The 25,274-nt window shown below is 60.3% G+C and overlaps 1 protein-coding gene across 3 annotated transcripts; it reads left to right on the plus strand.

The window, feature by feature from the left end:
* The first annotated feature begins 12,060 nt into the window (after positions 1-12,060).
* TNFAIP8L1 (TNF alpha induced protein 8 like 1) lies at positions 12,061-24,610 on the plus strand. 3 transcript variants are annotated; one of them, XM_049639677.1, is made up of 2 exons: positions 12,061-12,227; positions 23,939-24,610. In XM_049639677.1, exons 1-2 carry the CDS (start codon positions 12,077-12,079, stop codon positions 24,502-24,504), a joined length of 717 nt encoding a protein of 238 aa, XP_049495634.1. In that variant the 5' UTR covers positions 12,061-12,076; the 3' UTR covers positions 24,505-24,610. The 3 variants fall into 3 exon arrangements, with proteins under 3 accessions (XP_049495634.1, XP_049495635.1, XP_049495636.1); XM_049639678.1 differs by lacking the exon at positions 12,061-12,227 and adding an exon at positions 12,265-12,713; XM_049639679.1 differs by lacking the exon at positions 12,061-12,227 and adding an exon at positions 13,273-13,433.
* Positions 24,611-25,274: the final 664 nt, after the last annotated feature.

Here is a 25,274-nt window from a genome sequence, read left to right on the forward strand (position 1 = left end):
GAGCACGAGCAGGGGAGGGGCAGAGAGTGAGGCGGACAGAGGACCTCCCCCTCCCTCTACCCCGCCTCTCCCCCCCCCCCCCCCCCCGTGACTCTTCTCAGACGCCTGTCCTGATGGAGAAGGCCACCTGGCAGGAAAGCGAACGCCACCCACATGCACACGACCAGACTCAGCAGCCAAGCCTGCCCTAGTCGTGCCCCCAGATGAGACCACACCCCGGTTTCTCCTGGAATGTGGTCCTATGAGGCCCTGAAGCAGGACACCCGGCTAAGCCCTGCCTGGGGTCTGGACCCACAGGAAATATGTGTTCCTCAACGCCTCCAGGTTCGGGGTCGTTTCTCACGTCTCCGTCTGACAGAGACGGCAGGCGGGGTTTCTTCCTTGGGGGCTGCTTCTGGAAGGGGTGGGAGAGAGGCGGAGGGAACCACAGAGGCAGGGGCTTAGCCGTGGGACAGGCCGGGGCTCAGAGAGGGGGCGTTTGGGCTGGGGTCGCAGGGCGGTAGGAGCCAAGGGTGGTCTGGGAGAGCCAGATGGGCTGGGCTGGGGTGAGTCCGGGTTCTGGATGGCTCCTGGCTGGGTGTGGGGGGGGGGGAACGGAGCTGTCAGGGTGAGGGCAGGACTGGAGCGGGTTGGGGGCCCGAGCTGAGACCTCGGGTCTCCGCTCGGCAGGCACACCCACTCTGGGGCTGCCCTCTGGACTCCACAGCTGTCTCCCCCTCGAACTACCCGCAGGCCGGCCTGCCCCGCTCCCCCCCCACTGCCCGCGATGGAGAAGGGAATTGTATTTTTGTAACTTCTTGTTTTCCCCGAGCCGAGTTCCATGCGCACGGGGCTAAATTTAAAACCGGATGGCTGCAGGGGGATCTCACGTTCACTCTTACTCTCCTTGGAAAAAACATAAACGCCCCCATTCAGGTGCTGCTTCTGTCGGGGTGCTGGGCGGCGGGGCTGGGGGGGTTGCTTTCCAGCCGGGGGGCACCGGGCTGAGTCGGGAAGATTCACACCCGGATCCCAGTTGCCTCCTCCCTGAAACCTGACGCTGACCCCCTCCCCCCTCCGTCTGAGCCAGGGGGTCATCTCTGGGGTCCCCAGTCACAGCCCTGGTCGCCCTGTTCTGGAACCCGCCTGTTTATATGTTTGTCACCTCCTTGGGGCTTTGCTTCGGCTGTCCCCTCCACCTGGCACAACTTGCCCCAAGCATCAGTCTCAGCTCCCATGTCGCCTTCTCCGGGAAGCCCTCCCTGACCACCCCAGCCCAGAAAGCTGCCCCACTCACTTTCTATGCCATCGTCTTACATCTTCTTCCATTTGTTTATTTTTTATTCTTTACTTTGAGAGAGAGTGCGAGCGAGGGGTGGGGGGAAGGAGGGGGGACAGAGGGGGCGGGGAAGAGACAATCCCCAGCAGGCCCCGCACTTGTAGGCGCAGGACCCGACGCGGGCCTCCAACCCGCAGCCGCGAGGTCAGGACCTGAGCCGAAAACCAAGAGTCGGACGCTTAGCGGACTGAGCTCCCCGGGCGCCCTGCCGTCATGTTACGTTCTCTTTGTCCCCTTGCCATCCTCGTGGCTCACGACAGCAAGTCATAAAGTACAACTGCGGGAACCGGACGTAGCCTGTGCATCTCGTTCTCCTTCTCAGCTGCCCTCCGCAAATAATTCCTTCACCACTCAGCACACACGTTTTGAGTGACTACTGCACTAGACCGTGTATCTGCTGGTTCCCAACCGTGTGTGCCTCTTACAATCCGCTGGGGAGATGTTGACTCTGACCGCCACCTCCTGCCCTGCCCTGCCCATCCCCCACAACGTGGGAGAGTCTGAAGGGCTCGGTCTGGAGTCGGGGGGGGGGGGTGGGCACAAGACCGGGACGTGCCAGCACGCGGTCGAAGGTTCCAGGCTTCCTCATTTCCCACAGGCTGCGCTCCCTGCTCCTGCCAGGACTTTGCCGAAGCCGGGCTCCTGCCCGAGACACCCTCCCCGCCTCTGCCCCACCTGTTTCAACCCCCCAAGACTCTCTCCCTGAATTAGAATCATTTCTTTTTAATTTTGAAAAAAAAGGCAATGAGAAAAGCGCGAAGACGAATTTAGCAAACGCCGGTCCACCTTCCAGCCAGGACCGGCTATGAGGGGTTAACCCCTGTCCTGTTTGCTGCAAGTTTTTTTGCATCTCGTAAGGAGCAGACAAAACGTTAGAACTAAGGAGACGCTCAGCTCACGTGGCCACCGTCACGGCCACCGACAGTGAATACGACTATTTTGTGCATTAAAAATATGCATTACTAAAAAAAAAAAAATGCATTGCTGTACTCCTGCAGCTTGCTTTTTTCCTCTTATTTTTATTAAAAATATCTTTATTTGTTTTTGAGAGAGAGAGAGAGAGAGAGAGAGAGAGAGAGAGAGAGAATCCCAAGCGGGCTCCACGCGGGACTAATCTCGTGAACTGTGAGATCAGGACCCGAGCCGAAATCAAGAGTCGGACGCTTGACCGACTGAGCACCCGCCCCCCACCCCCGGGCTCCCCTCGGATCCGAAGCAGGCTCCAGGCTCTGAGCTGTCAGCCCGGAGCCCGACGCGGGGCTCGAACTCACAAACCGCGACATCGTGACCTGAGCCGAGGTCGGCCGCTCAACCGACTGAGCCGCCCAGGCGCCCCAAGAGTAGCTTTCTAAGAGATGTTCTACGTTATCACACGTACAATGCTTCGCGTGGCACCCGGCACCTAGTAGGTGCTCAGTAAATGTCCGAAATTATTGTACGGATCTAATTAATTCACCTTTGGCGGCTCTGTACTCTTCCACCGTATGAATACGCCTTCCTGTACCTGTTCACCTCCTGACGGACTTTTACGTGAATGCCTGGTTTTAATATGACAAACGGTGCTGCTGCGAACAGCCTCTACGCATCCCGCTGGGTACTTGGCAAAGGATTTCCCTAAGGACGAGGGCTAAAGGTGGTATCTCCGGGGCATTGGCCGTGTGCGCTCAGTGAACACCCGTTCTCCTCCACCATCTCCCACCCGCCCCAGCTCACCGGAGTTAGTGCCTCAGGGCCTTTGCACGTGCTGCTGCTCTGCCTGGCCCGCTCTTTCCACAAATACCCACGTGGCTCCCTACTCCTTCAGGTCTCTGGTCGGAGAACTTATGACCTGCCGTTATATTATGCGCTTTATTACATTGTGTTTTGCGTGTCTTCCCCACTGGACTGTCGGCTCCGTGTAGGCAGGGAATTTTGTCATCGTCTGCACTGCTGTATCCCCAGCGCCCAGAACAGCGTCGGCGCACGGTGGGCGTCTCATAGATATTGCCGGGCAGGTATCAGGCTTGGAGGCAGCTCTCCGGGGTCCTGACGCTTTTGTTTCCCGATGGTTCCATCCTGCGCTCCCCCTAAGCTAACATCGAGGCGTCAGCAGGATACCACTCCTTCTGGATGTTCCAGGGGAGAACCCGGTTCCTTGCTCTTCCCAGCTTCTAGAAGCTTCCTGCGCTCCTTGGCCCACGACCTTCTTCTCCACCTTCAAAGCCGGGAAGCGCCGGTCACGTCTTTCTCGAATGACATCGAGAAAGCGGTTCTCCACCTCCGTTGTCACTTCTCAGACGCCTCCCTCTGGTAACAGCCCTCGGGATGCCCGTGAGCTCCCTGGACAGTCCAGGATCTCAAGACTCTTAACTGCAAAGTCTTTTCTGCCATGGCGAGGTGACACGGGCACCGGTTCCGGGGACTGGGACAGGGACGTCATTTTGGGGACGATCGCCATTCTGCCAGGCACGAGGAGATGCAGACCTGGATGCATGCATTCGTGCTGCAGACACTTATTTGGCGCCTGCTGTATACCAAGCTGTTCTAGGTGCTGGAGACACAGCAGGGAGCAAGGCAGACAGTCACCCGGACATAAATTCTAGGGAGAGACAGGAAACACGACCGAGGAAGCAGAGTGTCCGGAAGGGCCTGCCTGAGAGGGTGACGTCTCGGCACCCGGTCCCCGAATCTTGTGGCCAGACTTGCCCAAAGCGCCCCACGTCCCTCGTCACCCATAGCGTGACTCTGGGGGGTACTCAGCAGGGTACGGAATAACCTTAAAATCCGGTTGCGAAGGCTCAGTTCAATGCCATTTCCATCGTTCTCAAGTCCCAGTCGGGTCCCGGGGGGTCTGTGACATCTCTTCCACCTGTGACTCTGTCACCTGCCAGGGGACCAGCGGTTCGGAAGGCCGCCGTAACCAGTGAGATTCAGATGACATCCTTCAGCTACCTCCCAGCCACGAGGAGGAGGCTAATTTTTCTTTGCGATTCAAGGAAAAAGACTTTGAAAAAACCAATACCTTGGGGCGCCTGGGCGGCTCAGTTGGTTACACGTCTGACTTCGGCTCAGGTCATGATCTCACGGTTCGTGGGTTCGAGCCCCGCGTCGGGCTCTGTGCTGACAGCTCAGAGCCTGGAGCCTGCTTCAGGTTCCGTGTCTCCCCCTCTCTCTCTGCCCCTCCCCCACTCATGCCCTGTCTGTCTGTCTCTCTCTCTCTCTCTCGGAAATAAATAAACATTAAAAAATTAAAAAAAAAATCCCAGTACCTTTACTGGTGTTCCAAATGTGGGCCGGGCTTCAAGGACAATGTTAATTAAACGATCACGGACTTAGGGAGGGTGTAACGTGGTACAAACCATTGGCACAGTTCCGGGAGATGTGACCTGTCCGTTTTACGCATGGGGAAACAGACGCCCAGGAAAGGGGAAGGTCGTGCAAAGGCCCTGGGGCGGGACCTGCCTGGCACGATGAACAGTGGGGAGACCCAAGTGGCTGGAGCAGAGTGAACAGGGGGCAGAGAGGGCGGGCGGGGAGGGGATGGGGCAGAGCCTTGGGGGCTATAGGGAGGACTTGGGCTTTTACCCCCAGAGGGGTGGGAACTCTGGAGGCCCAGGGTCACGGGAGGCTGTGACCCGACCCGGGTCCTCGCAGGCTTCTTCTGGTGGCCTCCGGGAGAATGCAGCGAGAGGGAGGGCAGTGGCTGAGGGGAGACCAGCCTCAGCTCTGTCTCCCCCTCGCTGTGTGTCCCCAGGCAAGCCAATTCCCTCTCTGGGCTCCGTTTTCTTGTCTAGTAAAGAAGGGCCTTCACCAGGCCTTTCCCCCAGGCGCCACGGCAGGAGCTCTGAGACAAGGTTCAGAAAGTGCTCGTTGCCCTAGATTCTGGCCGGCCGTGGGGCTGCTGAGTTAGTATTTCCTGGTGTCCAGGTTCTGCTCACACATCTTCCCCGAGGTGGGAGGATGAGGTCAGCCGCCCCCCCCCCACCCCCCACCCCGGCTCTGGCCCCGATGAAGTCACCAAGTCAGAGGGGTGGGTGTGAGGACGGCTGTAGAAATAGACTTCCCGCCTGTGCCCTGTGCCTCGGGGAGAGGCGAGGATGAGCCAACCGTTGGGAGTATCGCACCTCCTTAAGGCGCTCAACAAATATTGGGAAGCACCAGGGAGGGACCCGCCCGGAGCGAGGCCTACTCAGGCCGGAGCAGAGAGACGGACGTATCCCCGGGTTGCCAGGACGCTGGGTGATCGTGGATTTGGTGAAGGGCACCTGGGGCCCCGGGGACCCCAGGGGAGGCCCTGATTCAGCTTGCGGGGAGGGGCGGTAGATCAAGGGGGACCTGCCTTCGAAGGTGACCGCTGGGGGCGCCCGGGGGGCTCCGTCGATTAAGCGTCCGACTTCGGCTCAGGTCGTGATCTCATGGTTCACCAGTCGGAGCCCCGCGTCGGGCTCTGTGCTGACAGAAGCACAACGAAGGAGATGGCCTTGCTGGATCCGCGGATTCCAGAAGCCGGGAAGCCTGAGGATTTCAGGCACAGCTTGATCAAAGAGCCTGGGAACTCACTCTCCACCCGCGACTCGGCTCTGCCGTCCCCCATTGGCCTCTGGGCCGAGAGCACCCGCCTCTCAGACTGGCCCTCGGCCGATCCCGGCCCGATGCTTCCCCAGTTTGAGGGCGCCTCTCCTGTGATGCCAAATCGAGTCGCAGCGCCGGCTTCCCCTGGCTCATCGCCCTTTCTGGGGAAGGCCGGCCGCCATGCGGCAAGGCCACCCAGGCAGACCACGTGGTAAAGAGCGGAGGCCCCCAACCAAGAGCCATGCGCGAGAGCCAGCTTGGAGGCACAGCGCAGACACGGGGGCCCGCCCACCAGAACCCGACATACCCTCAGGGGACTCGGACCCACGAACCGTGAGATCACGACCCGAGCCGAAGTCGGCGTGGGAGGGCCATCCAGCCCTGTAGGGAACAGGTGAGCTGAGGGGACCCGCCTGGAGAGACAGGGCTGTGGGATCCCGGGAGCCTGGGGTGAGGAAGGAGGTGGGGAAGTCCCAGCCAAATCTAGCTCAGCACCCACTGTGCCCCCAACTCTGACCTTGACCCTTCTTGGCCCCTGCCGTCTCCCCAACAGCTGGTTTTCCCATCTTGCCAATGACTCCCTCCGGTTGCCTCTGCCCCCAGCTACGTCCCCAGGGAAAGGCAGCCCAGCCAGGTGCCCGCACACGCCGGCTGGGCCTGCAGTCTCCTCTTCTCAGGACCCCAACGGCTCCTCCTCCACCCTGTGGGGGACGATTGGGGCAGGGCGTCACAGGGCACCCCCTTCTCCTTCCCTACACCTCTGCCCTGGCTACCGGCTCCAGTCTTGCCCACTGCTGTCTACCCCACTCTGGCTACTAGAGGAGTTTCCCGATACCCCAATCTCTCTCGGGCTCTAACACCCTCCATGGCTCCCCATTGCCCTCAGGGTGAAGTCTGGAATTTTATACCCAGCCTTTGATGTCCCGAGGGTCCCTGTGGTCTGATCAGGGCACACTGTTTCCTGTCAGCTTCCAGAACTTCCCAACCTCTGTACCCTTGCTCAGGAGCCTCCCTTTTCTGGAGTGCCTTTCCTTCATCAACACCTCAGCCGTTTCCACAATGTCTTTATGCCTCCTTCTCTTAGCCTGGGAGCTCCGGGCCGGAGGGAAAGACCTGCCTCAAATAATAAGAGCGGGTCCTCAGGCTGGGCCCTCACAGCGGGGTAAGCACCTTCCCGAATCCTCTCTGCCAGTCTTTGCAGCTGCCCCCCAAAGACGGATATCATGGGTCTGATTCACAGATGAGGAAACAGAGGCTCAGAGAGGACCTACGATTTGCCCACGGTCAGCAAGCCAAGAATAAAAGGGGCCCTCCTTCCTGCCTCTTCCATGGCTGACTCCCGCCCTTGCTTAAAGGCTCAGCTCACTAGTCACCTCCTCCCGGAAGCCTCCCCGGATTGGGGTCAGGCGACCGGTCCGGGCTCCCACAGCTGCCCGTGTGTTCACCATCACAGCCCCGTCGCTGCCGCCGGGCCTCTCGTGCGTGCCGAGGAATGACGGGGGGGCTCGCGACCCGCAGAAGCAGCCGCAGGTCGGGCCCAGCCCCTCCTGAACCGCACGCACCCACGTCCACACCCGCGGTTGGGCTCAGCGCACGCCCGCCTCCCACACGCAGGCGGCCGGCGTCTGCGCGGCTGTCCCTTGCAAACACCTCCTCGGCTGGGGCCCCGGCACCCGGCTGCTGCAGCCCGAGAGGCGCAGGCGGTGGGGGCGGCGGAGGCTGGGCACTGAAATTGCTTGGGGACCGTCCCGCCCCACCTTCCTCCGCCTTCCCGTCGGCGGGAGCAGAGAGCTGCCCGGGCCCCGTGACCCTGACCCGAGGCTACGGCCGGCCGTGACCCGGAGTGAAGGCAGCCCCCCACCTCCCTGCTGAGTGCTCTCGGGAAAGGTCCATGAGGCTCCCCCTCGGGCCGGGCCGCGGTGGGGGCGTCAGCAAGGTTGGCTCCCTCCTCCCGGGCGCCTCTGGGCCTGCCCGCCGTCCTCCCGTCCTAAGCGGCCTTGGGAGGGGTCTTTCCGGGTAGGCAGATGGGCTGGGAGCACTGCGGGATCGCGGCACGTGGGAGTTATGCCCGGGCTTGGGGCGGGGGGTTGGGGTGCTCTGGCCCCCGAGTCCGGTATAAAAAGCCCCCGGGGCGACGGGGGAAGCCGCCAGGAGGACGCGGAGGGGCTCAGGGAGCTTCTGGGAGCACCGACCTCCCCCACTCCTCCCGCACGCCCCACCACGGTGCTCCCTTCGCGTAGGCGCAAGACGGGGGCCCAGAGAAGTGGGTCACACAGCCCAGCGGGCTGTGAGGCCTGGTCTTGGGGTGCAGGTGACACTGGATGCGTCGTCTAGGGTGACCTGGCCGTGGGAACCCGGCCGCTGCACGCACACCGCTCGCGCCCCGGCCGCCTATTCCGGGCAAAGGGAAGGCACCGCGGCCCGGGCTGCGCGCCGAACACGCCCCCTGTCGGGCGCGGCCGGAATCCGCGCAGCTAGGACCCAGCCACGTGGGACAGAGCCCCTGTCCCCGCTGAGCCCGCATTCCCGGTGGAGGCCGGAGCTCTGGGCTGAGCTGCGACGCCCGCTGAGTGTCCCCCGATCCCGGCAGAGCCACAGCCGTGGATATAGCCCTTTATCCCGGGCCGAGCCTCCATTCCGAATTGAGTCCCTGACCCCAGAGAGAGCCCCTGGTCTTTTGCTGGGTGTAGCCCCCCACTCCCCACCCCCGCCCAGCTGGGGAGACCCCAAGGATGTTGGGGCCACCCAGAGGATCTGTGCACATGACACACAATCCATACTGCCCCAGGTTCTGAGCCTACTTCTGTCACCACCTGGGACGGTCACTTGCTTCCTCTGAGCCTCGACGTCATCATCGGTGAAATGGGACGTTTGTATCCCAACGCAGAGTTGCTGTGAAGTTTTGGTGAATTAATCTACGTACAGTGATTAACTTTAACCCAACCCGTGACTGCCACGTAATAGGTGCTGGATAAAAACTAGCCCTGAGGGGCACCCGAGCGGCTCAGTCGGTTAAATGTCTGACCCTGGCTCAGGTCATGATCTCACGGCTTGTGAGTTCGAGCCCGGTGTGGGGCTCTGTGCTGACAGCTCAGAGCCTGGAGCCTGCTTCGGATTCTGTGTCCCCGACCGCAAACCGCCCCCCCCGCCCCGCCCCCAGCCCCGCCTCTCTCTCTGCCCCTCCTCCACTCACACCCTCTCCCTCTTGAAAGTAAATAACATTTATTTAAATTTTAACATTTAAGGGGCGCCTGGGTGGCTCAGTGGGTTAAGCGGCCGACTTCGGCTCAAGTCACGATCTCACGGTCTGTGAGTTCAAGCCCCCCGTCGGGCTCTGCGCTGACAGCTCAGAGCCTGGAGCCTGTTTCAGATTCTGTGTCTCCCTCTCTCTGACCCTCCCCCGTTCATGCTCTGTCTCTCTCTGTCTCAAATATAAATAAATGTTAAAAAAAATTTTTTTAAAAATAAAATAAATTTTAACATTTAAAAAATTAAAAAAAAAAAAACCCTTTGCTCTGATGTTACTCTTACCAGGTATGCTGCTGGGCACTTAAAAAAACAGCTTTATTAAAAAATATATATGTAATTCGTACACCATAAAATTCACCCATTTAAAACATCCAAGTCAGTGGTTTCGGTATATTACATTATTCGTTTTCTAAAATTGCGGTAAATATACAACATACAGTGTATGCTTATAACCATTTTTACGTGTCTAACTCAGGGCATTAAGCCCACAAACACTGTTGTCTCCACCACCTCACCATCTATCTTCAGACATTCTCCATCGTCCCCAACACATTCTGTGTGCATTAAACACTAACTAACCATTCTCTTCCCCCCAGCCTCGTGGTCACCTCTGTTCTACTTTCCATCTCTATGGATTCGCCTACTCTGGGTCCCTCTAGAAAGTGGAATAAAGGGGCGCCTGGGCGGTTCAATCAGTCAAGCCTCCGACTTCGGCTCAGATCACGATCTCACAGTTCGTGGGTTCCAGCCCTGCGATGGGCTCTGTACTGATGGCTCAGAGCCCGGAGCCTGCTTCGGATTCTGTGTCTCCCTCTCTCTCTGCCCCTCCCCTGCTCACGCTCTGTTTCTCTCAAAAATAAACATTGAAAAAATTAAAAAAAAATTTTTTTTTAAGTTAAAAAAAAAAGGAAATTGGAATCATACAATACTTGTCCTATGCCTGGCATCGTAAACGTATGTTTTCGAGGTTTCTCCGTGTTGCGGCATGAGTCAGAGCTTCCTTCCTTCTGTGGCTGAATAGTATTGCAGGGTATGTTTGGCCCGTGTTTTGTTTACCTGTCCATCCGCGGACGGACATTTGGGTTGTTTCCACCTTTTGGCTCTCGTGAATACCGCTGTTACGAACATTCGTGTGATCATCTGTTCGAGGCCCTGCCTTCAGAGAGACACCTAGGAGGGGATCTCCTGGATCATATGGTCATTTCGCTTTCCGAGGACCCACCAGACTGTCCCACTGCGTCTGCCTCCACCTTTTTCGCATTCTCACCCACAACGCGCGGACGATCTGATTTCTTCACATCCGTGTGGGCACTTTTCCTTTGTCCTCACTCGAGAACCCGTAGCCCATCTTACCCCCACGTCACAGATTCGGAAAACCAGGGCTCTGAGAGGTCAACACGTACGGGCCGACCACGAAAGAGCTGGGTGTGTGCCCACCTTGGCCACACTCCACCCAGGCCCCACCCTGGACTCACGGGAACGATTTGCGGTCGTTTGATGAGACGCTAAGAACAGTCCGCTGGGCCTCTGCGGCCTCATTAGCCACCCTGATCGAAAGAAGGGGTGTTCATAGTTTGGGGCCCAGGCTCCAAGAAATGGAGCTCTAACAGTGGGTCTCAGCTGGGGTGATTCTGCCGCCTAGGGGACACTTGGTAACGGCTGGTGGCATTTTTAATTGTCGGGACCTGGAGGGGGGATAGGGGGCTCCTGGTGGCCAGTGGGTGCGGGCCAGGGATGCTGCTCAGCCCCCACAGTGCCCAGGACGTCCCCCTACCCCCCGCAGCAGGAATACAGGACCTGAATGTCAACAGTGCCGAGGATAAGCACTGGATAGGGAGAGGGCAGGACCCGGCTGAGGGCAAGAGGTGGGACCAGCATTCCTAGCTTTGAATGGGCTAGCCACCTGCGTCTGTGTGCCCTCAGGCAAGTCACTGCCCCTCTCTGGGCCTCAGTTTTCCCTGTCCAAAATGGGATAAGGGGACATTTCATTTATTTTTGCCTCATGAGCAAAAATCTGTGCCGGGGCTGTGTGTGTCCCATGTGGACACGGCAGGCGCTTCACAGACATGTGCTGTCTGGCCTCCCCTGACCACCCCTGGCCCTCGCTGGAACTGGGACCCAGAGCCGGGATGCGGGGAGGAAACCGAGCAGCAGGGGAGCTGGGAGCCGCTCCTGGGCCCAGTTCCCAGGACTCACAGCTGCATCCTCCTGGGGGGGGCGGGGGCGCAGAGGGGCAGCTGGCCCAGCCACCTTACCCGCTGGCGGCCACGAGGCTCCAGTGTGCTCTGCCGGCTCATTCCCATGGAAATCGAGGCTGGATCTGGGAGTCCCCTGGTGGGGTTTCCAGGCTCCGTCCACCCAGCCACTGCCCCAAACCTCACCTGAGAATTTACTTGAGCCCAGGAAGATTTATGTCCAACCTTGGGTCAGATTCAGCCCATCTGGGGCTACAGGAATCTACATTTTTTAAAGGGGCTCCCAGGTGATTCTGATAGAAAGGGTTCCTCAGGGACGTACTCTAAGAAACGTGCTTCGGCCCAAATTCCAATTACCCAGGTGGGTAAAGGGAGTCTCAAGGGAGTAAGCGGCTTGCCCGGAGCCAGAGTCGGCCTGTTTTTCTTTTTGCTTCTCTCAGTCTCTGTCTCCCCGCCCCCTCCCCACCGGGTCTCTCGCTGTTTTCGACTCAGGATCTCCTTCCTCTCCTTTCTTTGCCTCATTCGCCCCCGCCCCACGCCGCATCCGGCCCATTTCACGATTCCGGAGGAATCTCCCGGCAGCTGCTTGGCCCCGCCCCAGACCCCGCCCCTCCCGGCGACTTTCTCCCATTGGCCTCTTCGTACGTCGCCGGCTCTGCCATTGGCTGAGCCTACGTCCTCCGCCCGCCCCCGCCGCTGGCCCCTCGTCGGGCCTTTCCGCGCGGGCGGGGACGGAGCGGGGCGGAGCCGCGGGGGCGGGGCGATGGGGGCGGGGCCGAGCTCCCCGCCCCGCCCCGCCCGTCCAGTCCCTTCTCCGTCCTCCCGCGCGAGTCCCGCGGCCGCCGCAACGGCCCCTCGGGAGCGGCCTTACGGAGCCTCGACGGTCGGACCGACGGACAGGACCCGGAGAGTAGGTGAGCGAGCGATGCCGCGGCGCTCCGCACCTCGGGGGCCGTCTGGACGTCCTGTCTGTGTCGCCCCCATGCCCCTGCTCCTCCTGTCTGTATTCCTGCCTCTGTTTCTTCCTTTCCTTCGGTGTCCCTGTCACTCTGACTGTGTGGGGTAGGGGGAGGCAGATTGGGTGAACTGCGCTCCCTACCGTGGGGCTGTGCTCTGAGTCCAGCGTCCCCTCACCCGCCTGGGGACTCTGATGGACTCTGCCCCTTTCACAGTGCAGGGTGCCAGGCGCTAGGGCCAGATTCCAGAGTCGGGAGGGCATTCCAGTGGTGGACAGCCTGGCCAAAGGTGTGACGATGGGCATGCGTGTGGCTTCTGACTGGTCCAGGCAGCTGGAAGAGTCATGGCCAGGCCCACCCAGACTGGCCACCTGGGAGCTCCTCAGTGCCCTGAAGCTTTGGCCTCAGTTTTGTCAGCTGTGAATTGGGACTGTAGCTGCCAAGGTAATTGGCGGGTGACCTGACCCATATCCGCATGCATCACCGCCTCCTCTATCCTGGGGGCGTTCTCCTGGAGGAGGGACAGTCGCAGCTGTAAACAGGCCTCCGAGGTTGCTTCCTGAGCATACCTGAGCCCAGCTTGGGGAGCTGAATGCCCGGGAGGGGGGGCACAGTGGGGTGAGGGCAGTTCAGCCTAGTGGTCGTAGGGTCTAGACCTTGGAATCAGAGGGATAGGTTCCCGCTCTGCCACTCACCTTTGTATCAGAAACCAGTGATTGGATTCTCTGAGCCTCAGTTTCCTGTCTGTAAAGTGGGAAGGACCACAGTTCCCTGGGGGAGAGGGCTGCTTCCAGGATTAAATGCAGGAATGTGTCTCCTCCTGGCCCTCCCTCTCTCCCCTTCACTCATTCGCTCTGCTCCAGCCTGACCAACCTCCACGTTCCTCCAACACGCCAGACGGGGCCCTGCCCCGGGGTCTCTGCCCGGGCTGTTCCTTCACGGCTGTGCCGGGTCCGTGGGCACCAATTTTAAAACATAACAAGTTGCCTAGATGGGCTGGGCCAGGGGACTGCCAGGCAAGGGCTGGGCAGCTGGGAGGAGCCTAGAGGGGCCGGCCCAGGGACGCCGTACCTATGGAAACCGGAACAAAGCCCCAGCCACACAAACACCTGCGCTGTGCTTTTCCCACTCGACAGGCCTGGTGGTCTGGGATGCTGGTGGTGGGTGAGTGCCCACGCCCCTGGGGTGGGGGGGGAGTGCTCGAGGGGGGGCTTGAACCCTGCTCTGATGAAGGCGGGAGGTCCTTAAGCCAATAGATGAGTCAGACAGGTGCAGATTGGAGGCCCCGTGATGTCCCCTCTGGCTGTGTGGCCTTGGGCAGGTCAGACGCCCCTCTGAACCTGTTTCCTCATCTGAGGCCTGGGGAGGAGAGGGGCCTTTCGTTACTTGGTGATCCCATGTGGTGGGGTTTCAGAGGCTTCAGTGCCCCTGTCTGTCCCATGGGGCCGGGAGGGGGTGCCTGAGGACACAGCTCCAGCTGCTGTGGCGGAAAGGTCCCCGCCCAGAGGCAGATGCTGAATAATGACTGGAGGTTGTCCGGGTGCAGCCCCAGGGGTTAGAGACCTAGAGGTGGGGTCCTAGAGATGGACAGGCCAGGACCAGGTACCGGGGCGCCTCCCCTGGGCCCCCCACCACGAGATAACTCCCTGGGATCCCCCGCCTGAGCTTTCCTGGGAGCTCCTCTGGCTGAGCCCTTGGGATCTCCTAAGGCCCCATTCTCCAGGCCTCGATTTCCACTGCTATCCAGTGGGGTAGTGGAATTTGGGGAGCATTTCCCTGGGGGAGCCCCCCTCTAGAGGGGCTCGTGCTGTACTGCTATGGGACCTTGGGCTGCCTCTGTCTCTCTCTGTGGGCCTTAGTTTCCCTGGCTGGACAGTGAGGGCCTCGTATGAGCTCCTAGACTTTATCCCTCCCTGGTGCTGGGAGGTCATTTGTTCACTCGACAGGTTCTGAACACCTGCTGTGAGCCACAGCCTGGTGCAGGGCGCCGAGGACCCAGCACCGACCAAGGCCGAGCCGGTGCCCTCCCTCGCTTGGCTCTCAGATCGGACTTGGGGGATATGGGTGTTCACCCATCCAGAAATATCCTCATGCTTAATTGTAACTGCATGAAGATGATAGAGAGACAGATGGGCGGGATGTGGAAGTCAGTTTAGGTGGGGGATGCGGGAGGGACTCCTGACGAGGTGACGTGTGAGCTGAGGCCTGAACGGCAAGAAAGAAACAGGCACGTGGAGGCCTGGTGGGAAGGGCATTCCAGTCAGAGGACGCAACCCATGCAAAGGCCCTGGGGCAGGGCCAGGCCTGGAGTTTTGGAGGGATAGTGAGGAGGCCCAGGAGCACAGTGAGTGAGGGGAGGAGGGAGGAGGGGAGGGCAGCGAGGGGATGGAGTTGGAGGCGGTCCCGAACGGTCTTGTGGGCAAAGGGGAGAACCTGGGTCCCGACTCAGGTGCTCACGGGCGCCCCCCGGTGGCGGCTGCAGGGAGGCCTGATGGGGAGTTGTGAGAGCAGGATCCTGGGGAGGGGGGGCCCTGGGCCCAGCGGCCCAGCTCAGGCTGTGAAGAGGGGAGGCGGGGCTGCGTCCACATTCCTGCCACAGGACCCTGAAGCCTCCTCCACTTGCTGCTAAACACCTGCTTGGCCCGGGCCCCAGCCCGGCCTGGCCTTTCCTGCAGAGGGTGGGCCGTGGTCTCCCGACACTCTTGCTTGGCCCCCAAGCTCTGCTTCAGCGGAAATCGGGCTCCCGCTGCCGCCAGCAGGTGGCCAAACCCCGCCCGTCCTCGGGGAGGCCACTCGAGGGCTCTGGAGAACCCGCTTTGAAAACCGTGGGTGCCCCCAGGCCCCTCAGACCAGAGATTCCTTTCTTCCTCTTGCCTTCCTTAAAACGGGCACGGAGTGTGAGGTCCGAGCGACGGTTGGTCAGAGCCCGACGCACTGGGTGCCCTCGTGTTGGCAGCGGGTATCGTGCGGGAACAGGGACGGCGGGGGCATTTGCTGCTGTGGACAGAGGCCTGGGGCCCCCGAGGCCACCGTGGGCCACTCGGAGACGCGGGGTGGAGTGGCGGCCTGGCCCTGCTGAGCTGGCTCATGAATTATTAACACCCTTTGTGTGGGACATAAAGAATTCATGTGGTGGGGCCAGGGTGCCCGTGGACCAGGGGCCTGCGGCAGCTGGCTCGTCCCAGCCCGCGGGAGTCACTTGCCACCCGGTCAGGAATTTCACGGTCGGGTTGTTAAACACAGCCCTTATGAAAGACGACAGACTGTGACCCTACAGTTCAATACATTATGTTTTAATAATGTTTATTCTAACGGAGGTGTAGAATATTATTTGGCCATAAAAAGGAGCGAGGCGCCCACCCCCGCCCCCCCCGCGGACGGGCCCCGAACACATGACGCTCAGGGAGGGAACCGGACACGAGAGGCCACACGGGGCGTGAGTCCGCGTGTGTGAAACGTCCAGAACAGGCTCCTCCACGGACAGGAAGGGGTTTCGTGGGGGCCAGGGATGGGGGGGGGTGACTGCTGATGGGGATGGGGCTTCTATTTAGGGTGATGGAATGTTCTGGAATTAGTGGTGATGGTTCCACAACTCTATGAAGGTATCAAAGCCGCTGAGTTTTACACTTTATTTTTTTAAGTTAATTTATTTATTTTGAGAGAGAGAAAACAAGCAGGGGGTGGGGCGGGGAGGCATCTGGGTGGCTCAGTCGGTTGAGCGTCTGACTTTGGCTCAGGTCACGATCTCAGGGTGTGTGGGTTCAAGCCCCACGTCGGGCTCTGTGCTGACAGCTCGGAGCCTGGAGCCTGCTTCGGATGCTGTGTCTCCCTCTCTGCCCCTCTCCCGCTGGCTCTCTCTCTCTCTCTCTTTCTCTCAAAAATAAATTTTAAAAAAATGAAAAAGAAAACAAGCAGGGGAGGGGCAGAGAGAGGGAGAGACAGAGAATCCCAAGCAGGCTCCACACTGTCATTGCAGAGCCCGACGTGGGGCTCGATCCCACGAACTGTGAGATCGCCACCTGAGCCGAAATCAAGAGGTGGTAGCTTCCCTTACTGAACCACCCAGGTGCCCCTCACTTGTACACTGTAAGAGGGCGAAGTTTGGGGCCCCTGGCTGGTTCAGTCCGCAGAGCGCGTGACTCTTGATCTTGGGGTCGTGAGTCTGAGCCCCACGTTGGGTGCAGAGATTACTAAAAAAAATAAATAAACCTCAAAAACTAAAGGGCGGATTTTATGGGATGTGAATCGTATGTTGATAAAACTTACAAAAAGCAAAGTCCTAGATAGTCATAAATCGTAACTTTCTAATTATTCTCCTGTCTCTTACTATAATCTGCGCTCTTGAAGCCACGTTTATCTGCCGTATGTGTTTGGGGGAAACGGTGAGCCCCCACATTCGCTCACGTCCAGTCAGAAGCTTGAAATTGGCCACGGTGGGGAAATTTACACACGGAAATTGGCAACTACCACAGATCGGGGTGTGATTTATTGTTCTGTCGGTCGTCTAGACCCGGGGTTGGCAAACTTTTTCCACGAAGGGCCCAGTAGTAAGTGTTTTCTGCTTCTTACGCTGTTGGGTCGCGTCCCGTGTATTCGCGGCTGCCGTTAGAGCGTGAAGACAGCCATAGGGAGCAGGGGAGCCCGTGGCTGCGGCCCTGTGCCAATAAAACTTTATTGATACAAACAGGCGGTGGTTTGCCTTGGTTTGCCGCCTCCCGGTCTGACTCGAGAAAGCGGCGCCGAACAAACCGTCGATGAGGAAAATTAAACTTAAGAGAGTGTCCCATCTGCGGCTGTGTCCTTGTGGGTAGCACCAAAGCCCCGAGGAGGCAGTCTCCTCCCCCTGTCGGAAAACGACCCGTCGGATTCGGCCCGGAACTTGCTCTCCCTGCTGATGGATGCGCGGAGCCCTCGTCCTCCCTGTTTCACGTTCGTCTGGCTTGTTCACCCGTGCCGGCCCCGCACGTGTTTGCCAAGCACGCCCCTGGTTTCGCTACCGAAACCAGTTGGGCAAAACCCATCGGGAGCATTTGGTGAGACTCGATCGGCTCCGCCGAGCCGGTAGAGTTTACTGTGTTTGCAAATCGTGGGGCGCACGTCCTTCATGTGGGGAGAAACATATGGGGGCACGTTTGTTTCTTCTGGAAAGCTGCTAACGGTTACGAAGCTTTCAGCGCGCGGCGAATGGGATGTTGCCTTCGCCGGGCACCTGTGGGGCAGTGAGGACGCCGGAAAGTTGGATCTCCTGCCCTGGGGCATCCCTGTCCCCCCCGCCCCCCACCTCCACATCCCTGTCGTCCCCCCGCCCAGGGTGTCGAACCAGAAACGTGGGGGGGGCTGAGGGGCCCCCCCGCAGTGGGACTGTGCCCTGGGCATGTGTGGATGGGTTGTAGCGAGCCCAGGTTGGACGGGGGACACCAGGGGTGAATGGTTTGCCACGTCAGGGAGAGCCTCTCGGAGCGGGGGGGGGGGGTTCTCGAGGCTGAGAAGGCCCCCTACCCCCAACCCCGGAGGTGCTGCACACGCAGGGGCGGCGAGGGCATGGGCGAGGCTGAACCGACTGAGCCCCGGGGAGACTGGTGGACGGGGTCGTGGCCCGAGCGAGGGGGAGGTTGGCCCGGCTCCTGAGTCTGGGAACCGAGGGGGTCAGACAGAACAGGGGCCACCGGGGGGGACGGGTGTGTGCCCTGCACCTGCCCAGGGAGGCTCAGGTACAGTCCTGCCTCCGACCTTTGCGTCTGCAGGTTCAAGGTCGGCGTCGGTGGCCAGAGTGCAGGGCGTTTGGAGTGTCCATACTGGGGACGAGGGCAAAGCTTGGAGTCCAGAAGACAAAGTGGGGTTGGCAGAGGAGGCCTGGGCTCTAGAGTGCCGGGGCAGGGCAAGAGTCAACAGAGCCGAGGACTCTGTACCTGGATACCCGTTTCATGGATAGGAAAGCTGCCCCCAAGGGCATGGGGCCTGTGTGGAGTCCCAGTGGGGAGGGGTCGGGGCTGTGGGAGGACCTGGACGGTGGCCTTCACTCTCCTCGCTGCTCCTCTAACACACCAGGCACAGTCCTGCCCCAGGGCCTTTGCACTAGCTATGTCCTCTGCCTGGCTCACCTTTCCCCCAGACCTTGTCCTTCCAGGCCCCAGTTCCAGCAGCTCCACCTCTAGAGAGGCTTTCCTGACTACCCTGGCCAAGGTCACCTGCTGTCCCTGGCTGTCACCACCACCCCCTCCTTGGCCCCTCTCTCTCTCTCTGAAATTACCCTGTTTGTTTTGTGTTCACTGGGTTCTGGTGTCTCTGCCTTCTGGCAAAGGAGATGCCTCTTGGGGGCCTTTTTGGAAATTTGGAGGAGGGCTTTCTTTTTGCTTGTGATGATAACAGGATGTTCTGGCACGGGGGGGGGGGGCAGGGACCAGAGACACGAGGCAGCCAGCCACGTGCCTGGAGCAGCCCCCGGGCCCCCGCTTCCTAACGTTCTACCAAAACCATAAACCACTGAGTGGGGTTTTGCACGGTTTTATTTTATTTTTTAACTTAAAAAAATTTTTTTAAGTTTATTTAGTTTGAGAGAGAGAGAGAGAGAGAGAGAGAGAGAGAGAACGACTGGGGGAGGGGCAGAGAGAAGGAGAGAGAGAATCCCAAGCAGGTGCCACTCGGCTATCGTGCAGCCTGACTTGGAGCTCGATGTCACAAACCGTGAGATCGTGACCTGGGCCGAAACCGAGAGTTGGATGCTTAACCGACTGAGCCAGCCAGGCGCCTGGTGGGGACGCTCTCTGATGGGAATTTGTAGCTACAAGGTCCCCGCGACGCCCCCTATGCCAACCTGTAAGAGACGCTCTGTCCTCAAGTGCGGGGGGCCCGACCTTGCCAGGAGGGAATCCTTGTCGATCAGCCACGTATCCCCGGGGGCCCGCCGTGTGCCTGGCAAGGTGGAAGTGATTTACGGATCTCAACTCGTGCCACCCTTTTATTTGTGCCACAATATGGGCCAAATCCTGATAAATTTATTTAACATTTAAAAAATGAGGCCTAAAGTGTATACAGGAAGGGGCACAGAGGTGTAAAATATATACACTTAATATATATATATATATATATATATATATATACATACATATATATATAGGAAGTGTTTGGCTTGAGAAGATGTAATCCTCATATAAAATTCACTGCTTTAAAGTGTTCAACTTCCAGAATATTCCCTCTCCCCCAAATGAAGCCCCATCCCCATCAGCCATCACCCCCTCCCCAGCCCCTGACAACCACGAGCCCCCTTCCCGTCCCTGGACAAGCCCGTTCTGGGCGTTTCACACCCGCGCACTCACAGCCCGTGGGGCCTCTCGTGTCGGGTCCCCTCCCTGAGCGGCGAGTGTTCGGGTCCGTCCGCGGGCGCCTCGCTCCTGCTCGCGGCGCGAGTGACGTTCCAGTGCAATATTCCAGCACCCTGCGGACACGCCCTGTTTGTCCCTTCACCCGCTGACGGCCACTCGGGCCGGTGCCACTCCTTGGCCACGTGAACCGCGCTGCCGTGCGCGTGCGCGGTCTGCATGGCCGTGCGTTCCCACGTCTTCTGGGCAGATGCCTGGGAGCGGAATTGCTGGGTCGTGGGGGTAAGTCTGTGGGTGTTTGAGGAGCTGCCGGAAAACCGCTTTACACAGCAGCTGCCCCGTTTCCCACTCCCACCAGCCGTGTCCGAGGGCCGTGGTGTCTCCGCACCCTTGCTGACGCTTGCCGTTGTCCGTTGCTGCGACGGCCGCCATCCTGGCGGGGAGGTGGGGGGTGGGGGGTGTGTGGGGGGGTGAAGTCATCGTGATTTCCTTACTGGCCAGTGATGCTGAGCATCTTTTCAGCTGCTGGCTGGCCATTTATGGATCTTCTCTGGAGAGAGGTTAGAGGGTGTGTGTGTGTGTGTGTGTGTGTGTGTGTGTGAGATCGAGATCTAATTCACATAACCATAAAACTTACCCTTTCAAAGTGTGCACCTTTATCACCATCTGTTTCATAGCCTTATTTATGTCAAAAAGATTTTATTTTTAAGTAATCTCTACACCCAAGGTGGGGCTCGAACTCACGACCCCAAGATCAAGAGTCGCACGCTCTCCCGACTGAGCCAGCTGGGTGCCCCCTCCCAAAGTATTTTGTGAGTGACAAGGTGGCTTGGCTCTAGAGGGCTGGAGTCCCCCGGAAGGCAGGGACGGGAGCTCTTTTGGTCATTCCAGTACCCCCAAGTGCCTGGGACACAGTTGGTGTTCCATAAATGCTCATACAGTGACCGAGTGAATGGTCCAGCCATGCCCTTGATCCTTTAGCAGGCTTTTTCAGCTTTGAGGACAGTGGGGTGCCCTGGCATTTGGTGATCAGGCACTGTGGACACTTGACCGTCTGGTCCCCGAGCCCCTCAGCAGTCCCTGGGAAGCCCCCGCCCCAGAAGGGCTGATGTGGCCGTCTGGCCGCCTCCTGGCTTGCCCGCCCTCAGACCTGGGTGAGTGCACAGGAAGGAAGGAAGGCCGGGGTCTATTTTAGTCTGTGGCCCGCTCCCCCGGGACAGTAGTCATCTCCCTGTCTGGCTGCGTGGATGGGGGGTTCCTGGCAGAACAATGGGTCGGGGATGGGGGGGTCACGCAGCTGGGCTGGCCCAGGTGTCAGCGGGTCTGGGGACTGGCCGGAGGGGTTAGGGGTGTGGAGGCCGAGAGGGAGGCTCCCTTTTCCTTCTGGGCTCAGGAGGGAGGTCCTGCTGAGGGCCCAGCTCCCCTCCCGGCACATCCCACCTCAGGACTTGGCAGATTGGAGAGCCAAGGCCCAGAGACGGATGGAATCCTCCCGAGGGTCACACAGCGACTGAGATAGGCCGCAAGACCAGGGCTCCAGGGCACTTAGGGTCAGGTACCTTGGCCTCATCCCTGGACCCAGGGAAAGGCCTTTTCCTCTCCGAGCCTCAGTTTGTTCATCTGTAAGCTGGGGAGACCGGACTCAAGACCTTGGGGTTTCTTCTCGTTTGCGTTCGCGGACGTCCTTTCCCTCATGCATTCAATGAACGCTTGCGGGGTGCCCGCTGTGTACCAGGCCCCGGGCTGACTGCTGGAGGCACAGTGTGGACAAGGGAGACCCAGTCCCGGCCTGCACCGTCAGGCCAGGGAGATGAGCAGTGAAACCGAAGCGTGCGAGGCCAAAATGGAGCACGCCAGGGCGCCACGGGAGCCGCCAGGCACCTGGCCCAGCCTGGGACATCCAGGAAGCCTTCCAGGAGGAGGTGACTGTGACGCTGAGATTTGGATGAGCAGTTTACAGGATGAGTAATAGGGAGAGGAGGGGCCCCGGTAGAGGGAACAGGACAGAACATTCTAGAGAAACGGGTGGGAGGCATCGGGGAGGCACGGGCACCCCTTGTGCCAAGCCGCTCTTTTTCCAGAGAGTCTGACAGAGAAGTAGGTGTGTGCATTCAGGGAGCTTGAATGGCGGAATTCTAGGCCGTGGCATCCAGCTTCTGGCCCAAGGGAAGCTTGCAGCTTGGGTGGGGTGGGGGTGGGGGGCATTGGATTGACCACAACCTTCTGCCCTAGGACAGAGTTAGTTCTATCTTCCCCATTTTACAGATGGGGAAACTGAGGCACGGGGCGGTTATGTTGCTTGGCTAAGCGGTCAGGCCCTGGGGGGCTGGATCTGTGGCTGACACAGCTCCCGGCGCCTGAGAAACTCGGGTGATTTGCAGGCGTCAAGCAGGGAAGGCGGAGGAAGTTAGGCACGCAGAGGCGGGCGGTCAAGGGTATTGCTGTGTGGCCTTGGGGCAGTGGCTCAGGCTCTCTGAGCCTGTGTCATTTCTTCAACAAACTGGCAGCCAGCCTAATACCCGGCGGATATGAGGAAACGGTCACACGCTGCCGGCTCAGGGCCTGCCCCGTGGTGCTGAGTCAGCAGCACCCCTGCTCTGGCCCAGGCCCGCGTAGCCCCGGGCTCAGGTGACTGGTGTGGGGGGCAGGGAAGGCGGTCCAGTACTCGCCGTGGCCTCCCTGACCTCTGAGGGCAGCGCAGGCGGAGGGGACTTCTCCCGGGGTGTGAGCTCGCACAAAGATGGTCTTTGTGGGGGCTCCGGGCTGAGTGGGCACCCACGGGGCATTCCTGGTCCGGCTGGCCTGGGGCGGGGGTGGGGGTGGCTTCGACCAGGGCCTGGGGCGATGGGTGAGGGCCGGAGGTGGCTCTCAGGCTCGCCTCATTCATTTTTCTGGAGTCTCCAAGGGCACAGCAGGTAAGGAATCAGGCCCCTTCCCTCCCCCGTGGGCTGGTGACAAGGGACGGTTGCGGAGTGAAGCCCGGGGCGGGGGCGGAGCAGTGATGGGGGACGGAGGGGCACTGTGTGGCCGTGCCTCACCGCGAGTTTGTTTGGGGATGGCTTCCTAGAGGAGACAGTATCGAAGCGGAGCTGAGGCATGAAACTTCGAGAAGAGGCCGGGGCTCAGGGGCCAGGGCTTTGGGGGGTGAATAGGAGTTTACCGGCAAAGATGCCGGGATCTGAATGGGGTGTGGGGCTTGGTCCTGGGACCCGTGTCCTCAGAAGAAAAGGGTCCATGCCCAGATGTGCAGCTTAGGAAGATTCTGGCACTATAGGAAGGAGGCGGCTGGAGGGAGGCTCCAGAGCTTGGGGAATCCAGAAGTCTGACATGGAGACAGGTCCCTGTTCACCGAGGGCTGGACTGCCACGCCCCTTGCCACTGTCCCAGCCCAGGAAGGGTGGGAGCTGTCACAGGTCAGTGCTTCCATATCACAGGCGGTGTCGTTGGAGCAATGTTTCTAGAGACCTCGCTCGTGACCCCCCCCAGGCCCCACAGCCCAGGATGCTGCCCACGCCGGAGGCGGGCCTCGGGCCCTCTGCCGTAAACGCACAGGGCCAGTAAGGCTGCGGGATTGGGAACAACTGGGCTCCGCCACTCTGAACAGCCGGGGCCTGGGACCCCGTCTCACTGCACTGCAGGATGGGGGCGGGACCTCAGGGGCTTGGAATCCACCTGTCGCAACGCACCGTGAGGTCCTCCTCGACCCCGCGGCAAGGCTGGTGGGGGGCCCGCAAGCGGTGGCCTTCAGAACATCCTGCCCAGATGTCACCGTCATGCCTCAACTCTGTTGAGTGGACACCCTCCTTCCTTTTTTTTTTTTTTAATTATTTTTATTTTTTAGAGAGTGGGGAAAGGGTGTGAGAGAGAGAGAGGATCTTCCTCCGCTAGGCACGGAGCCTCGGGTGGGGCTCGATCCCCGGACCCCGAGACCATGACCTGAGCCCAAACGAAGAGTCACTCAACCGACCGTGCCACCCAGGTGCCCCGAGCATCAGAGTCTTGAGCTCAAGCCCCGCCTTGGGCACAGAGCTTCCTTAAACGGAGAAACAAAACGGCCCCGGCAGTGCCCCTCCGCCCGCTTTCTCACCTGTCGCTTCCTCCGGGAGGCCTGCCTGTGCCCGGCAGCTCTGGGGAGCCCACACCGTGGCATCGCGTGGCTCCCGGTCGCGCCCGACGTGCCCCCGCCCTGCACCCAGTCGTGTGCCTCGCAGTGGGCTCGTGGGTTGGCGGGCTCGGGCCCATTTCACAGACTGGGATGACGCGGTAGCACCCCACAGGGGCCCTCCGGGAAGGTCCCCGGAAGTCGACGGGCCGCGGGGACTGACGACCCTCTGCCTCTCCCCCTGGCAGGGCGGATGGACACGTTCAGCACCAAGAGCCTGGCCCTGCAGGCGCAGAAGAAGCTGCTGGGCAAGATGGCGTCCAAGGCCACGGTGGCCGTGTTCATCGATGACGCGAGCGGCGAGGTGCTGGACGAGCTGTACCGCGCCACCAAGGAGTTCACCCGCAGCCGCAAGGAGGCCCAGAGGATGGTCAAGAACCTGGTCAAGGTGGCCGTGAAGCTGGGCGTCCTGCTCCGCGGCGGCCAGCTGGGCGGCGAGGAGCTGGCGCTGCTGCAGCGCTTCCGCCAGGGGGCGCGCCGCCTCGCCATGACGGCCGTCAGCTTCCACCAGGTGGACTTCACCTTCGACCGGCGCGTGCTGGCCGCCGGCCTGCACGAGTGCCGGGACCTGCTGCACCAGGCCGTGGGCGCGCACCTGACCGCCAAGTCCCACGGCCGCATCAACCACGTCTTCGGCCACTTGGCCGACTGCGACTTCCTGGCCGCGCTCTACGGCCCCACCGAGCCCTACCGCTCGCACCTGCGCCGGATCTGCGAGGGCCTCACCCGGATGCTGGACGAGGACAGCATATGACCTCCGGCCCGGGGGTTTCCTGAGGGGGGAGGGGGGGTGGGGGTCGTTCTGGAACCTCTTTTCTCCCGCCCGATTCTGGCCAAATCCCCGGGACAGGCGCCCTTCCCCCCCCCCCCCCCCCCCCCCCCCCGAGAGGATGCTGATCCGCTGGAGGCAGCGGTTTTAAGGACTCTGGTCGCCTCTCCTCCCGCACCGTCTCAACAGCAGAAGAGCTCAGCCTGCGGGGGCGCGGCCTCCCCACGCACCCCGAGGCTGCTGCCCACCCAGGCCTGCCTGACCTGACCCCCAGCACCCCCACACTCCCTCGATGCTTCTGAAGGCTGGCACCTGCCACCTCGTCATGTTAACGATGTTGCCTGTTCCTTCCGACAGGGTCGTGGTGAACGGGAAGAAAGGGAGTGTTGTGGGGGTGAGCTGCAGCTCCCCAAATTCTTTGGTTGAAGTTCTAGCCCCCAGAACCTCTGCGCCCTTGTTTGGAAATAGGGTCCTCGCGGATGGAATCAGTTGAGGTCACGCTGGAGTGGGGGTGGGCCCCTGATGCAGCATGACTGGTGTCCTCGTAAGGGGACGTTCAGACAGAGAAGGCCGTGTGAAGGGCAGACTCTGGATGTCTGGGTCTACCAGCCGGGACTGCCAGCAGCCTCCAGAAGCTGGGAGAGCCGCCCAAACGGCCTTCGGAAGGAACCGGCCCAAGGGACACCTTGACTGCAGACTCCCGCCTCCGCCTCCAGGGCTAGGAGGGCACAGATTCCCGCTCTTGCCCTGGGGGT

Source organism: Panthera uncia, chromosome A2, assembly GCF_023721935.1.
Source record: "Panthera uncia isolate 11264 chromosome A2, Puncia_PCG_1.0, whole genome shotgun sequence".
Classification (NCBI taxonomy): domain Eukaryota; kingdom Metazoa; phylum Chordata; class Mammalia; order Carnivora; family Felidae; genus Panthera; species Panthera uncia.

Excerpts from the sequence above, each read along its gene's own strand:
- TNFAIP8L1 (XM_049639677.1), top strand. The coding sequence starts at position 12,077 with ATGGGGGCGGGGCCGAGCTCCCCGCCCCGCCCCGCCCGTCCAGTCCCT. Across the intron at positions 12,228-23,938 it reads GGACAGGACCCGGAGAGTAG|GGCGGATGGACACGTTCAGC; the intron begins GTGAGCGAGCGA and ends TCCCCCTGGCAG.